This window comes from Oreochromis niloticus, linkage group LG6 (assembly GCF_001858045.2).
Source record: "Oreochromis niloticus isolate F11D_XX linkage group LG6, O_niloticus_UMD_NMBU, whole genome shotgun sequence".
Taxonomy (NCBI): domain Eukaryota; kingdom Metazoa; phylum Chordata; class Actinopteri; order Cichliformes; family Cichlidae; genus Oreochromis; species Oreochromis niloticus.
Window position 1 is genome coordinate 34,332,148 of NC_031971.2, and position 15,816 is coordinate 34,347,963.

At 40.9% G+C, this 15,816-nt stretch overlaps 1 protein-coding gene across 2 annotated transcripts; it reads right to left on the reverse strand.

The window, feature by feature from the left end:
- Nucleotides 1-439: 439 nt before the first annotated feature.
- Nucleotides 440-15,785, reverse strand: LOC100695332 (bestrophin-2). Of its 2 annotated transcripts, XM_005458577.4 has the most exons (10): nucleotides 14,965-15,785; nucleotides 14,642-14,832; nucleotides 14,462-14,556; nucleotides 11,772-12,005; nucleotides 11,314-11,468; nucleotides 11,144-11,221; nucleotides 9,120-9,272; nucleotides 8,931-9,011; nucleotides 8,477-8,631; nucleotides 440-8,232 (listed from the first exon to the last, which is right to left on the reverse strand). In XM_005458577.4, the coding sequence occupies exons 2-10, from the start codon at nucleotides 14,791-14,793 to the stop codon at nucleotides 7,452-7,454; spliced, it is 1,884 nt and encodes a 627-aa protein (XP_005458634.1). In that variant the 5' UTR covers nucleotides 14,794-14,832; nucleotides 14,965-15,785; the 3' UTR covers nucleotides 440-7,451. The 2 variants fall into 2 exon arrangements, with proteins under 2 accessions (XP_005458634.1, XP_003453862.2); XM_003453814.5 differs by having other exon boundaries at nucleotides 14,642-15,785.
- Between the last annotated feature and the right edge of the window lie 31 nt (nucleotides 15,786-15,816).

Here is a 15,816-nt window from a genome sequence, read left to right on the forward strand (position 1 = left end):
ACATCTTCAAAAAGCGAGGTCACCATGGTCAGACCAGAATGGGCAAGAGGAAAAAGGGAAGAGCGAAGGAGAGATGAGGAAAGGGGGTGGGAGGGATGGATGGGAGCGGAAGGGTTGGGGTGATGGGTTAGGGAACGGAGGACAGCCGTTACTGTCAGCATCCATCAGGGAGCCCAGGGGTGACATGGGAGCAGGCAAAAGAGGAAGAATAAACGGAGGAGGGGGGGGTAGAGGTCGGGGCAGGGAGTCGGACTTCGACTAGTCACCCCTCAGCTCTTGGAGCAGCCTTGTTTGTTCTCCCCTTACCATCTGTTCACAGTGCAGATGTGCAGCCCTCCAGCTGCTGGATTTATCAAGATATTCTTCACAGGGCCATGATAGTTGTTTGTTTCGCATCCAAATGTATTTAACTGGAAATAATTCAGACACGCTACTGATGTTAACTGGCAATATACCATTTATAGTTGGGAGAGTAAATAATCAGAATAAATGAAAAATAAAGCAACCAATTCAGACGATTTTGTAGGAGACATGCGATAGCTGGGCTGATTGCTTAATGAGTATAAAAAACAGATTGATTTTTAATACTATCTGCGCCAAATATTCCAGCAATCATTGTTTTCAGATTGTTTTCAGATCACGTGATCTTTTCCCCGTAGAAGTTATATTTGCACCACCATCTTTGCTGCTGAAGATTTCTCTCTTAGCTAAGGATTTTTTGAGTCTCTCATGGTATCAACTTACTCATGCAAGTGTCAGTGAGATAAACATATTTGTATTAACCGCTCATTAATATCTAGATTAAAGAAGACATTATCTGTTGGTCACTTTATGACTCAAATATTTTGACTGTAAATACTTAACAAGCCCACTAAACAAATCAGATCAGTCTTACCAGTAATATTATCTAGATAATACACTTACATGTAACACACAACAAATACAGTGATGCACATTTAAAAAAAATCAACACAACTTAGGGTATTCAGTTCAGAAATTAAAACTAATTAATAGTAATAAAGCCTGATCTGAAGGTTATTTCAAACTTTTAGGGCTCACAGGGAGAAAGCCTGATTGGCTTTATGTGCCTGACAAACAGTTAAGAATAGATTTCATTTTCATTTTAAACAGAATAGAAGAACGAACGACTATATCCCTTCCATGATTTCTGCAATACTACCTCACAGAACCGTGATCAGCTTAAATGCTAGAAAACTGACAAAAAGTGAGAGCAAGTGGCCGGATTTAGCAAACATGAGTGTCGTCAGAGTAATGTTGTGTGTTTTAAAAATAGACGGAAGAAGCAATATGTATAATGAAAACAGAGGACTCAGCATGACCCCTTCAGGTGCATAACGGCTCAGAGGGCTGATTTAGAAAGGTATTCACCAGTGATAACAAAAGATGAGCTATTTAAACCAGTCCTGATAAAGATATGCTGTCACTACATGATTAATAAACCATTGAATGGACACCAGTTTTTGGTTTCACTTCTTTAAAAATAGAATAAACTCTTGTCTGTGATTTGGACAGCTGTACTTGATTATGGAGTGTTCAAGGAAAGTTTTGTTGTCTTGTTTTTTTACTGTTGACAGCAGTTAGCAGACTTTTAGGTGAATTTTTTAAGGTTTAAACTGCCAGTTTCTAGATCTAATCTCTGCGTCCAAAATCTTTAGGTTAAATTCTACCTCAAATTAAGCTCTGTTAGTTATTTTTGGGGAGTTAAAACCAGTACTGTCAATTTTTTTGAGAAAAAAGGAAAGTACTTTCATAAAATGGAATATTTTTAAGAACTGCCACCAGTAGATTTTAAAGGGAAACCCCTGCATGACTGGTTATTTAATGTCAGGTGCAATCTTAATCCATTGACTTTCTTAACTGCTTATCCAATTCAGGGTTGCAGGAGAACTGCAGCCTGTCCTAGCTGCCATAGAGCGAGGGGTGGCGTACACCCTGGACAGGTCAGTGTACAGCAGGCTTAATACAAAGAGACAGACTACCATTCATGCTCACATTCACACTTGTGATCAATTTAGGATCATCAGCTAGACTAACATGCATGTCTTTGGGCTGTGGGAGGAAGCAGGAGTACCCAGAGAGAACCCATGCAGCCATGGGGAGAGCATGCAACTCTGGATTCAAAGCAGCAACTGTGTGCCTGTGAGGTGTCCGTGCTCACTACTGCATCGCCATGCCACCCTGCAGCATCGCAAGAAAATTATCCTTTCCATTCTACTTTGCTCACGATGCGCTAGAAGTCCCTCCCCTTCCTAAAATCTACTCCACCTCACTCTCAATAATAACATGCTCAGGCTGACTTGGATAATAAGCTGCAGTCTGACTGTGGAGACATTGTCTGCCCAGTTTTCAGACCCTAAAGGGGAAAAAACATGTTTTGTTGCTTCTGGCCACTTCTGAAGGGCTGCAGCCCAGACATAAACATCGATGTGGCCGGGCAGAGGAAGCTCTGAGGCCGCCGCTGCTGCTGCGGATGAAGGTTGGCAGCCAGATGGAGACAGTGACCAACATGTCTGCAGCGCTGTGACACTCAGGTGCAAACTCACCAAATTTAGAACACGCATTGGAAACAGAGTCACTTTGTTGGGGAGCTGTCATCTGGCATGCCAACACTTGAAAAGTGAATCTGTAGCGAGCACACTGGGTGTAGGGATTTCAAACCTTCTCATATCAAAGTCTCTTCACCTCCACCCACAGCTCACCCTTTGCCAAAAGAAAAAAAAACTGATTCGGATTATACCATGGACCCTGTTTAATTAGATTTTTTAAAAATGATCCTTTGGAAGTACATCTGAGAAGGTTGTTGTTGTTGTTAAATATAAATTGGCAGAGAATTATATAACTGTCATCTGATGCCAGCAGACTGAAGAACAAGCACCGTCAAGAGAATAGTCCATATATTTACATATTTTGTTTAGGCAATAAGACATGCTTATACTGAATCTGGAATCCTGATATTCAACCCCTGGGCCCCCTGGGGTCTCCTGCACCCTGCTGTGATGAAATATTTGTCAGCGTATGTGGGTAACCAGATAATCATTGTATGTTTGCAAACAGAAGCTAAGCTGGTTTGCTTAGCTTTGCATAAATATTGGAAACGAGAAGCTTGATTATGTCTGAAGGTAACAAGATCCACCCACGAGCGAGGCACTTTAATTAATACGTTGCATCAAATATTACCTTTGAAAGATAAGAAGACTGTTGACCTGCTGAAAAAAGTGCAATAAGGAAATAAGCTACATGCTGGGTTAAATACACACTTAAGAGCCCTGTAGACACACTTAACAAACCTTTAAGTCGTTGTCTTAAATCTCTAAAACAAGTCTTTGTTCTGCCATTCATCTTGATAACATCACACTGTCAAGCAGACCACTAAGAAACAGTAGGTTCATTCTGTTCTGACAGACGACACTGATAGAGTGGTCTTGTTTAAACAAAGTTGGTACAGAGCAAAAAGATACAGACAGAGACAACCAGTCTGTAAAAGACAGGGCTGATAGACAGACACACACAGGGAGAACGAGACAGACGAGTCCTTAAGCACAGAAACTACGACTTCACGAGGCAGGGCGTGTAAGACAGGGAGTGCCCCGAAACACACACACACACACACACGCACACCAGACAAAAACAAATGTGAAAGTACAGGGTAGAAACGGTACAACAAACACTGACTGCAGTCACATGTGTGTTTACGCAGTTGAAAGAGGACGTTAGACTTTGCTGAGGTAGTAAACGGAGTGTCTGCACACTTCACTGGAAAATCAAATCAATAAAAATATTGTTGCTGCCATATTAACGACTTGTTTTTAATGTGTGCATGCATGCACGTGTCTGTGTGTGTGTTTTACTATCTATTATAATCATGAAGACACTGCAGCTCCAAGTTCTTTCAGTGGCAATAACATGTATTTAATATTCTCTTTGTATTTAAACAGTTTTTTTTATTAGTGTTGTCTTGTGTAGTTTTCATTTGACACAAATGCGATTTCCTCCACGAGATTTTGCCAAAATTACAGGAAAGTCTAACAGGACAGGATACACAAGCAGTCCGGTGGACAGACAGGTTTCCGAAGTATTTGAAAACAAAACACAGACAAGTGTCTGTTGTAAGCTGCCACATTTCAAAACTCGTTTTCCTGATCCAGAGTTGCCCTACTGTACTTACAGTATATTTGCTCACGCACACCGTTTTCCTGAGCAATTTAAACGTATTACTGACATTTTGGGCGTGCTCACTTTCAGTTTTAGTTTGAAATAAAGCGGTTTAGGAGCGCCTTCTTCTTGTGGCATGGTTGGCCTCACTGATCATCCACCCACTCATATTTAATACACCTGCTGGACTTGGTTGTGTTCCCAGGCCTAAAGTCTATCGGTGTATCATTCCCGATCGAGTTATAGTGAAAGCTATAAATATAGATGGAATAAATAAGAATTTCCTTTAACTTGAGTGTTTTTATATTTATAGGTTTTGGTATGGGTAAGCTGATGCGAGGAAACTGACTGTGATGAAGCAGAAATTTTTAGAATTCGCAGTTTGTGATTCTGCAGCGCAGAAACTGAAGTAAGTAGGAGGAAGCTTTCACAACTGATGTTCAAGCAATGCTAACTAACAGGAATCTGCAGCATTTCTTGTGTCTGTTGTGGTCTTGTGATCCACATCTGTCATAACAAAGTAAACATTCACAGGTTTCGTATTCCAAGAAGCTTATCTTGTGAAAGTTTCCTTTCTTCCCACATTTTTTGTTTCTTTCGCTTTTTTCTGTTTCAGGAACATGCTTCTTTTTCCACAAAGTCCATAAACTGAAACTACACAGTGGCAAACACATATAAGCAGCGTGAGTACTGAAGTGTGCAAACACACACTACTACGTGGTAAATATGGGCTGATTGTTGGACGGCAGAGCAGCTCTGAGTCTTAGGCTTACTGAGATAGTTTCAGTAAGCCTGCTTGCTGACCTCAGTTCTCCTGGTTCCAGAGAAATGCACACTTCTTTGAAATCCTCCCCCACACTCATGTTTTCACACTTAATGACAGAAGCATCAACCACATTTCCCCTGAAGCCAGCACAAAGACTGGAATGGGTTGACCTTTGTAAAAACTGACTCTGGGAGACTGACAAAAGAGGGCTTCAGTACAAAAGTATAGCCACATGTGGCCGGACAGTTTCTCTGTTTCTTGATGTTCCCTGATATGCAGATACTGCTAGCCTTTGATGCTGGTCAAGTGATAATGAGGGGAACTACAGAATTTTTGGGTCACTGAAACTGGTAATGATTCAGTTACACAGACAAACAAACATGCGTAGTAAGTACCAGCTCTTTGTAGAAACATCAGATTGTTGCGACATGATACAGCTCATAAAAAGATTCAGTCTCACTCTCTAACATCAATTTATTAGCATTGTTTACCAGGTCGTAATTTTTGTGCCAATAACACTTTACGACATGCAGCTTTATACCCTATTTATTTCCACGTGTGTCAAGCTTATTGCGTTGTGTCAAGGCACTAATCCCCTCCCGAGGGACTGGCTGAATGTCCCCAGATCAGCAGGATGGGATCCTTGACTTTGGAGAGGAGGCAGGACACTTCAGAGTGCAGCACCTCTCCCTATTGTTCTGTACGTAAGGTCTTCTGCTCCAAAACAGCCGAGAGCGGCACTGAGCCGCGATGAGGGTAGGTCATGGGCCTTCTGCTGTGTCATTTGGTCAGTCACGCAAATGTATTTTTGTTATATTCTGCTCATATTTGTCTTTCATCTGTCTGAAATAATGACCAGCAATGCGGAAGCAAGTCTGCACGAAGGCATCTATCTCAGAGGTGAGCTCTTATCTGCTTGTTTCTCTAAATTGATTTTAAGTTTCACAGATTTATTAAACAAGGTCCAGACAGGAAGAAGAGGGGAAATGGATCCTGGCAGCCTGACAAAGCATTACGAGTACTGCAACACTGTTCAGAAAGCATACATAAAAGTTAAGAAGAATGGCTTTGAGGATAACAATAACTCGAAAACAAGTCCACAAGTGATTGCAGGGATTAAACAATATCACTGTTTGTTTCCTGTTTTTGTTATTTACCCATATCCTTTGCTTCTAAGAAGACCAGACTGAGCCAGCATCAATACAAATCTAAAAATATGAGTGACCAAACAACTCCCACTTCCCACTTTACTGAGGTGACCTTTTGCACTCCTCTTTCCTACCCATAATAAGTCTTTCACTGCCTACAAATTAACCAAGCCATCTAAAATGATTGCGCCTTAGTCTTGTTTTGGCTCTGGGCAACCCATGCACCCAAATCAGTTCCATTTTATTAGATGTTAAAAATGCAGTTTATTAATCCAAAGAGCTGATATAGCTCTGAGGCAACTGTTAGATATGATCGAAATGGTGATTCGTGAGAGAAAATCACGGGAAAAACTGTAGTTACCATCCCTTAGTTTGAAATGTGAAAATTATTGTATCCTCTTGTAGGAGCAAAGCCTGTGTGAGGCTAAGATCAGGCTTGGTTAAGTATTTTGAGTTTTCTTTTAATTGACTTGAGGATTTCTGTCTGTGCTGTTTTTTGTTTGCTGCTATCACCCCCTGCTGGTCACTGTTGGCACAGAATGTACATTTGGCACTTGCAGATAACAGTGTTGTTATAACTAAAAAATGTGTTTTTAAATACTCATTCATTGATTTGTTGAAACAGTGTATCAAATGTATAAATGTATTTTTGTGTCGAATTATTGTGTTAATTAATTTAAGCCAATATTATTATTATTATTATATTATTATAAGTAGTAGAAAATGAAAACAATAAGTCATAAATGTGCATGTATTTACTTTTTTAAATAATCAAGATGAATTAGATGAACATAGAAAACTGTGTCATGCATGCAGTTTGCTTTTTTTTCAAAATAAACTTTGGTTAATGTTAAAAGTTTTAAATTTTAGAACTCTAAATTAAAACCTGGTATCTCTCATCAGCTATCAAGATGCAACATGCAGATTACTCTGAGCTCTTCCCTTTTAAAAAAAATGATGATTTTCCACCTGCTTCCGGTTACAGTAATTCAAAATGATCAAACTGAAATAGATGTTTTCTATCTCAGACATGAGAGTAAAAACATGGATTTCCAAAGGTCATCGTATTCCTTTAAACATATCAAAACATAGTGTTATTCATATTTCCTATCCCTCTCTCCCTTTTGATTTTTGAAACTAATTACAGATCATTGTTGAAAGTCAAACTTCAGAAGTTGCATGACAAAATCAGAGTGTTTTATGTACTAAACTAATTTCCAAAAACTGTGGCCACGAAGGTGCTACTAACTAGTAAGACTGAAAGTTCCACTTCAGTGACTAACTTCACGTCTGAAAGCATGCACTGCATCAAGCCTTATATTTTCAAACCATCGCAAGTTCATGTGAACCTACCAACTGTCCACCTAAGACCCTGTGAGCTCTGACCCCATGCTCACACTGCGAAAACGCTGAGGTTCACTGAAGGATGGCACAGTGAGGAAGGACATTTTGTTTCCTCCCAAGGGAGGTTTGGGGGTGGACACAGCTTTGTTGTGACTGATAGCTGGCTGGGAGCTGCAGAGCTCCAGACTAGAGTGGGCAGCTGGGTGAAAGAGGAGAGCAGAGGGGTGACTCGAGGTGATGGGAATGGAGGAGGATGGTCGAGAAGACTTCTCTCTGGAGGACTTAGGTGGGGGAGGAAGCAGAGACACTGGAGCTCTGGTTGTCTCTCCGCGCTCTCCTTTCCCTTCTTCTTCCCCAATCTGGTGCTCTTCGTTGCACTTACTCTCCACTCTACTCAGCTCTTTCCTCTCCTTGATGGCAGGTTGCTCTCCTGGCCTGTCCTGCTCAGACCCAAACTGAATCTCCAGCAAAGGCGTTCTGACGCTCTTCTCTTCCCTAAAACTGCACACAGTGCTCTGTGTCTCCTGCCCAAGCCCTGATGGCAGAGACCCCGCTTTACCTATTTTACAGCTGTCCTTGTCTTCATCATCGCTGTTGTACTGGTCAATGCCGGGGGAGTGGCGCAGTCTCTGGAGCTGTGCTGAGGTCCGTCGAAGGGCTCCTCCCATTAGGCCAGTCGGTGATGGGGCTGAGTTGAGAAGGCGGTTGAAGAGCGCCATGTTAGGATGGCGAGTTCCTGACTCCTCCAAATTCTCAGCAATATCTTCCAGAGGCTGGAAGTGCATCTCCTCTTTAGGAATCCTGTCAAGCGATACAGCAATTTATTTTCCATGTTCAGAGTTGTGTTTTGCGTTTTCAGCCTTCCTCTGGGGAACAGGTTTTACCATTTCTCAGCCCTAACTACGTCAAAGTACTTGATTTAATTTAGGTACATTACTTTCATTTTCACAACTGAAATTTTCCCACCATGAGGGGGGAATCCAGTTGAAGGTGTCAAAGTCACAAAGGAAGTACACGTACAATGAGAAGGTAATGTAAAACTTACGCCATGTCAAAAGTGGACCCCTGGAACGAGGGCTTACGCAGGACGAAGAGAGTGGCTGCGGTGTAGGGTGGACGGGGATTGGAGTCATTCCAGTAACGGTCTCTCTCCATCATCGGCAAATCTCCATACATCTCATCCACAGCCATCATGGACACCTAAAGAATGAAATGCAAAGAGATGCACACATATATGAAGTATCCACAATAAGAGAATAGGTCAAATCAAAATCAAGCAAGCACAAAAGAAACATGAATTTTACCTGATGATCGCTCTCTGCAAACACTTAAAACAGATTATAATAACTGCCGCAGTGTCATTATAGCTGTCCAGAGATATGGAGGTGAAGTTTAAAAAACAAAACTATGAAGAAGCTGCATTTGATAATGAGGCCACAAAGTTCCTCCCTGAGAAATTGATTGTTACAAGATCAGAAAAAGAGACAGCATTAAGAAACCTGGAAGTTTCTGTCTATCAGCCAGTTGGTCTCAAAGTCGTCATCATCTTCTCCAAAGGGGTTGATCAGCTGCTCAGCAACCTTCAGAACAAAACATAAAATATGAAAAAAACCATAATAACTCTCCATGTGTTACTTTTGTTTTAAGAATCAAAAAGGGAATCAATGTGCTGTAAGCCTAAATCTGACCTTGAGCCAGCCTGCATAAAAGAAGAACTGCAGAAGAGTGAAGATGGGCACGTAGAGGTCAAGGTCATGACCTGGGTAACCTTGACTGGGGTCCAGGAACTGGCGACCAATTAGACACACCAGGAAAAAACTGTACACGGCCAAAGTCACCACCTGAGGGGCAGATGGATGTAGCTGGCCTTATAATTTACTCTACAGCTTTTCTTTAACCTCTTTTTTATCGTTACAATACTAAAAACGAACAAAAAGAAGCACTAAAATACATTTATTTTATTTTACATTTAGAACAGATTTAAGTGTTTATTAAATACAGTTTATGTGAACATCCACAAATGCAATCTGACTAGTCAAATACTTCTTTAATAGCTGCATACAAATACACTGTGGTATATTCATTAATTAAATGATATACTAATAAACACTAACAAAGCAAAGAAGTCTTTTTGGTTACTTATTTTTGACTGTTGCATTTTTGATCCTATATATCATGAATCTCTAGAATGCAGCTGTAGTTATAGATTTGTTTTATTAGTTAAAATTATTACCTTTTATAAAAATCACTGTAAAAGCTAAGTACGTCCTTACTGTTTCCATTGGAAATAAGAGGATAAGTAGCAGCTAGGTGTTGCTAATCAAATGCATTTAATGAAATGATCATCAGCAAGTGTGACCACCTCTGTACAAGCAGAGGTTTTAGCACTTTGCCAGTCTGAAGCATTCAGGTAAATGTTAACACAATGCCGCAATCATTCCAGGATTGGACATCCCAGCAAATTCATCCCAAGGTTAGAGTGTGTCGTGCTCAGACAAATTGCAAAGATTAGACTCTGAACAACATCTCAAACTCTACAGACCTCAGTTAGCAGTCAAATGTTGAAGTTCATGGTAGTACAATTAGAAAAAGACTGAACAAGTATGGTTTGTTTGGAAGTTTCCCCTTGAGAAAGCCTCTCCTCTCTAACGAACATGGCAACATGACTTAAGTTACGCCTGAAAGAAACCATAAGACTCCCAGAACAATGTCCGGTGGACAGAAAAGACAACAGTGGAGATATTTCACCATTACACACAGTACCACATTTAATGAAAACCAAGCACAGCATATAAGCACAATCGCCTCATACCAGCTGTGAACCACATTGGTGTTTTGGTCTTAATTTCCAGCCACAGGACGTGGGCACCTTCTAATCATTGAGTTGACCATGAACTTCACTGTATACCAAATGTTATAGAGTCAAATGTGAAGTCATGTATCTAAAACAACTGAAGCAATGAACATTGAAAGACTGATAAAGTCATACAGAAAATAATTACTTTTATCACTGCTGCTAAAAGGTCGATCTACAAGCTACTAAATCACAGGATGTACTTAGTTTTTCACGAGACTGCACAGAGTGCTGTGAAAACTTTTTCTTTCAAATGAGTAAATGGCCTGTATTTATATAGCGCTTTACTGGTCCCTAAGGACCCCAAAGCGCTCTACATATCCAGTCATCCACCCATTCACACACACATTCACACACTGGTGATGGTAAGCTACATTGTAGCCACAGCCACCCTGGGGCGCACTGACAGGGGCGAGGCTGCCGGACACTGGCGCCACCGGGCCCTCTGACCACCACCAGTAGGCAACGGGTGAAGTGTCTTGCCCAAGGACACAACGACCGAGACTGTCCAAGCCGGGGCTCGAACCGGCAACCTTCCGATTACAAGGCGAACGCCCAACTCTTGAGCCATGATCGCTCGAGTGTACATGTCAAATGAGTGTACATGACTTGTCACTAGGGACTAATTTATTATTTATATTTGAACAATTACAATTTGAGAGATGCAGTCTTTCACCTGTAAGTTTTTGTCACTTCAGCTGGAAGCAATCGCAGTCATTTCTTTGACATCAGTAAATAAAATTGAAACAGATAATATACAAAAGCCTAATGTAATAAAAAATGTTTGTGTGAAAGAAAATCATAATTTAATTAAAGATGTGTGTAAGAGTGAATAACAGTGCAACAGTCAGCACTTACCTGAGTGTAGACCAGAGGAACACTGATCATGTCATAATGAAACAGCATGCTACACTTCCCTCTGAATGCATTCAGTTCCTGCTCACACACAAATAAAGAAACTAGCTGTCTGTGTGAATGCATATCTAAACCTGTATATCCACCAAAACACAACTTTAATTCTGCTGTACCTCCAGCAGTAGTTTGAGAGTGTGATTGTCTTTGATTCTGCCTTCGCAGCGAGCCACCGCAGCCAAGTTGGTGAACCAAACACAGGGGATCCAGTACTTGTTATATGGAGAGTGGAGACCCTCAAACTTCTTTCGCTCATCTCTTGTCATGAATCCTGCACGGACCAAAACTGGACTTGTTTATTGTGTAAGACTTCAGTTTAAATAACAGCAAGAAATTGGGATGAGGGGTCATAGACAATAGTCACAAAGAACTGTGTCAGAAAACAAACAGTCTTCTGTCGCTGCTAAAACACTTTGGGTCACTTCTTGATTACAGCCTGGGAAACATCTGATCACTGATACTCATCATCAGATTCATCAGCATCAGCGAGTGAATGGCTATTTTACATTAACAGCTAAGAATAAACCCACACCACTCCCATCACCATCTTCCCTCCTTCAACCATCCTTCTTACCAGCCTCTACCACGTGGTCCATGGTGGGGAAACGTTTGAAGACAGCAGTGCTGACAGAGCGGAGGATGAGCAGGGCTGACAGACTGGCGTAGCGCATCATGGTGCGTCTCAACAGACGGCCTCGCTCATCGCTCCCCTGGAGGCCGCCTGACAGGACGCACATGAGTCTGTCAGGAAGTGGGATGCTGGTGTACTGGTTCCACCACCTGTTCACCACCAGGGTCACATAGAAACCTGCAAACAGCAGTGGACAGATGATTACTACTGAAGATCTAAGTTACAAACTGTAACTTTTAAAAAATATTAGATCATATGCTATCTTGTGAGGTCCATAAAGGGGCCTAAGGGATGTCAAGTGGTTTGAGTTTACTGTTACAGTGCTGTGACAAACTATTTGCCCCCTTCCTGAGTAGCTAATCCCAACCTATCCAGCCCTATGTGAAAAAGTAACCCAACTCATGTTAAATCATGAATTAACTGCGATTAACCACATGTTTTTGAAACACTGAGTTCACTTTCACTACCCACACCCAGGTCTTATTACCACTAGACCTGCTAAATCAAGAAATCACATAATATAACCTACATGACAAAGTGAAGTAGGATAAAAGATCTTAAAAGAAACACATCAGGTCGTGGTCTTAAAATTTAAAGCTGAGAAACAAAGTCACTGACGTCTATTAATCTGAAAAGGATTACACAGGTTTTGGGACTCCAGTGAACCAGAGTGAGAGTCATTGTCCACAAATGGAGAACATTTGGAACAGTGGTGAACCTTCCCAGGAGTGGCCATCCTACCAAAATTATTTCTAGAGTGCACTGACGACTCATCCAGGAGGTCACCAAAGAACTCAAAATGACATGTAAAAAACGACACACCTCACCTGCCTCAGTTAAGGTGATGTTCATGATTCAACAATAATCCAATCCAACTTTATTTATAAAGCACTTTAAAAGCACCCTGGGGCGCCTCTGTCAGTGCGCCCCAGGGTGGCTGTGGCTACAACGTAGCTTGCCATCACCAGTGTGTGAATGTGTGTGTGAATGGGTGGATGACTGGATGTGTAAAGCGCTATATAAATACAGGCCATTTACCATTTACCAAATACCCAGCACAGGACCAAAGTGCTGTACAGTAAATAAGTTAAGAACAATAGATAAAATGAAACAGCAAAAAAAAACAACAACAACAACACATAATACATAAAATTTAAAACAGCCCTATATTTAAAAAAAAACATAAAACAACATACAATCAACTAAAAAACAACTCAAATAAAAATAAAAGAAAAACTAACATCTCACAAGAAGTCAAAGGCCAGGGTGAAGAGGTGGGTTTTCAGAAGTGTTTTAAAACCAGGCAGAGAAGCGGCCTGTCCAATCTCTAAAGGCAGATCGTTCCACAGTTTTGGAGCTGCTACAGCAAAAGCCTGATCTCCTCTAAGTTTACGCTCAGTCTCGTGGGTACATTCAGGCACAGCTGATCAGCTGACCTAAGAGAGCGGGTGAGTGTATAAGGCTGTAGCAACTCAGAGAGATAAGATGGGGATAGGCCATGGAGGCTTTGAATGCAAATAAAATAATGTTAAAATGAATCCTAAAAGAAATGAGCAGCAAGTGAATTTAAAAAAAAACACAGGCTGGCCAAAAATGGCCTCAATGGAAGAGTTTCAAAGAGAAATTCTCTGCTGACCAAAAACAACACAAACGCTTTTTTCACATTTGCCAAAAAAGAAAAAAAACTGGACTTTTGGAAAAAATATTCTGTGGACTGATGAGACAAAAGTTGAACTTTTTGGAAGGCTTAATGATGTAAAACTAACACAGCACTTATTAACAGTCAGACATAGTGGTCATAGTTGCCATAACTGTACCATGAATTCTGATATCTACTAGAAAATCCTGAAGGAGAATGTTCAGCCATCAGTTCATGTCCTGAAGATCAAACACACTCGGATTATGCACCAGGACAATGATCGGAAACACAGCAGCAATTCCATTTACTCTGGTTATCTATGTCTAATGATATAAATTTGTTTGATGATCTGACAAATATCCAAAAAACTAAAAATTAGAGGCAAATACTTTTTCACAGCAATGACCATAATGTCTTGTTAAGCCTGATGGATGCCAATAGAGAACCAGTAACCTTGACTAATGACTCACAGGATGCATAAAAATAATTAGGTGATTTACATCCACAAAGTAAAACCCACGAAACATGCAAACAGTCCAAGGACAGATGAACTTCAACAAAGGCTGAGTCGGTAAACAGAAAATCCCTCATGTAGTAAATGCAAAATAAAGGGTTTTTAAGACCCACACATCAATATTTTCTTTGAGGAAACTATTTATTCAAATCTATATAAATGTTATGCAATATGTTTAAAATCAAAAATCTGCTATTATCACTGTTAAAAATGTGTAGGTCACTTTTTAAGACATTGTCCTAATAATTGCATAATCAAACCTTCAATTATAAACAGCAGATATGGAACTCTAGAAGCTACAAGCCCATGAAACAAGGGTCTCGATGTCTAGAGCTGAGGATCCCTAACAAATAATCTATAAACATGAGCCTTGTGCTATTTAGCAAACTATTCCTATTTTCTGCATGCAAACATCAGGAGTAAATCATAGAAGTGCATCCAGACCTGGGAGACATCAAAAAGGTGATCATTAACGCTTACCCAGTACAAAAGACATGGGGATGAGACTGGCATAGTGATTGCAGTAAATTGCCAGCTTTTCGAAATACCTTTTCTGGTCATCATACAGGAAAAATCTAAAAACAAAAGAGTAAAAAAGTTTTCCAGAGTTTAGTATGATGAACGGATCAAAGCACTGATAAAGCAGTCCTCCTTTCTCACCTGTAAGTAATACTGATGGCGGTATACATGGCAAAGAAAGCCAGGAATTCTTTATATAACACCTTGTAGATGCTCCCTTTCCAGGCCCAGAGCAGCTTGGAGAAGCCACAGAATCGGGCGTTTGCAACTCTAGCCGTGTATGTGACCGTCATCAGTGACAGAAGATCTCCAGAATAAAAAACACAAAACAGCTGTTTGGAAGAAACAGCTAAACTCAGGTGAGCCAGAGACAATGAGAACATGATCTCACAAAAAAAATTTGTCATAAACAGTTTTTGATGAACAGTTATTGATTGTAGTTATTTAAAAAACCATCTACTTACCTTTTGTTGTTATTTAGCTTGCTGAAATGTTCAGCGCATCCCCTGTGCGTAATTGGCACCTCTGGATAACTGAATTCATATTTTCATTTAGTAGTACCGTCTTCCATTTGCCTTGTTCCGTGCTGTTTTTTCAATGAGCTCGGAAGCCTGTGATCCAGTGGCTCCATTAAGTTGAAGCTCTTTCAGCTGCGTGGCAGTAATCCTACGTGCCTCCTTGGTGCGTCCAGTGGTCAGTGCACCCCGGGGTAAATCCCCAAAACGAGAAGGAGGAGCTCGTTAACGCGACCCCCGACCGGGAGAGCGGGGCTCGGTGATGGAACACAAGCGACAGGCCGCAGCGCCGGGGCACCAGGAGCGCACAGGACCGTGCAGTACAGTAGAAAATTATGCAACAGGAGCAAGTGAACCATGGCAAAGTTTCGTGTTAAGTGATACGAAAAAAAAATCACCCAATTTTCCAGTTACAGATCAGTAATTACTGCGTGCTGCAGCTTAAATAACAAACATCTTAAGATACTCATACCATGTTAAAGGAGCATTTTATGTCAAAGCTTCCTCCACTTTTCTTAAACTTAGTTTTACTGTAATAAGATATCTGTGGAGTGGAGTTCTCCACCTGGACATATCTGAGACGTTTTTAATAACGTCTCCAAAGTACCCAACATGACTTATCGACCACACTTTAACTGAGACACTTCTTGGCGTTCATTGATACAATAGTCATTTTGTGGATGTCATTTTTCCTCCTACTTTTGCGTTCTTTTCAGTGGGAGGCTTTTATGTTGCTCCTGAACTGCTTTGTTGGAAGGTTAAACGGGGCTTCATGCTCTGTCGGAGCCAATCTGCGCACTG

Bases quoted from the DNA above. Each gene is read 5' to 3' on its own strand.
- LOC100695332 (XM_003453814.5), bottom strand. From the start codon at position 14,907: ATGACAAATTTTTTTTGTGAGATCATGTTCTCATTGTCTCTGGCTCAC. The intron at 9,273-11,143 runs GTAAGTGCTGAC...TCTGCCCCTCAG, and splicing joins TTCCTCTGGTCTACACTCAG to GTGGTGACTTTGGCCGTGTA. The intron at 8,632-8,930 runs GTTTCTTAATGC...TTCATTCTTTAG, and splicing joins TGATAGACAGAAACTTCCAG to GTGTCCATGATGGCTGTGGA.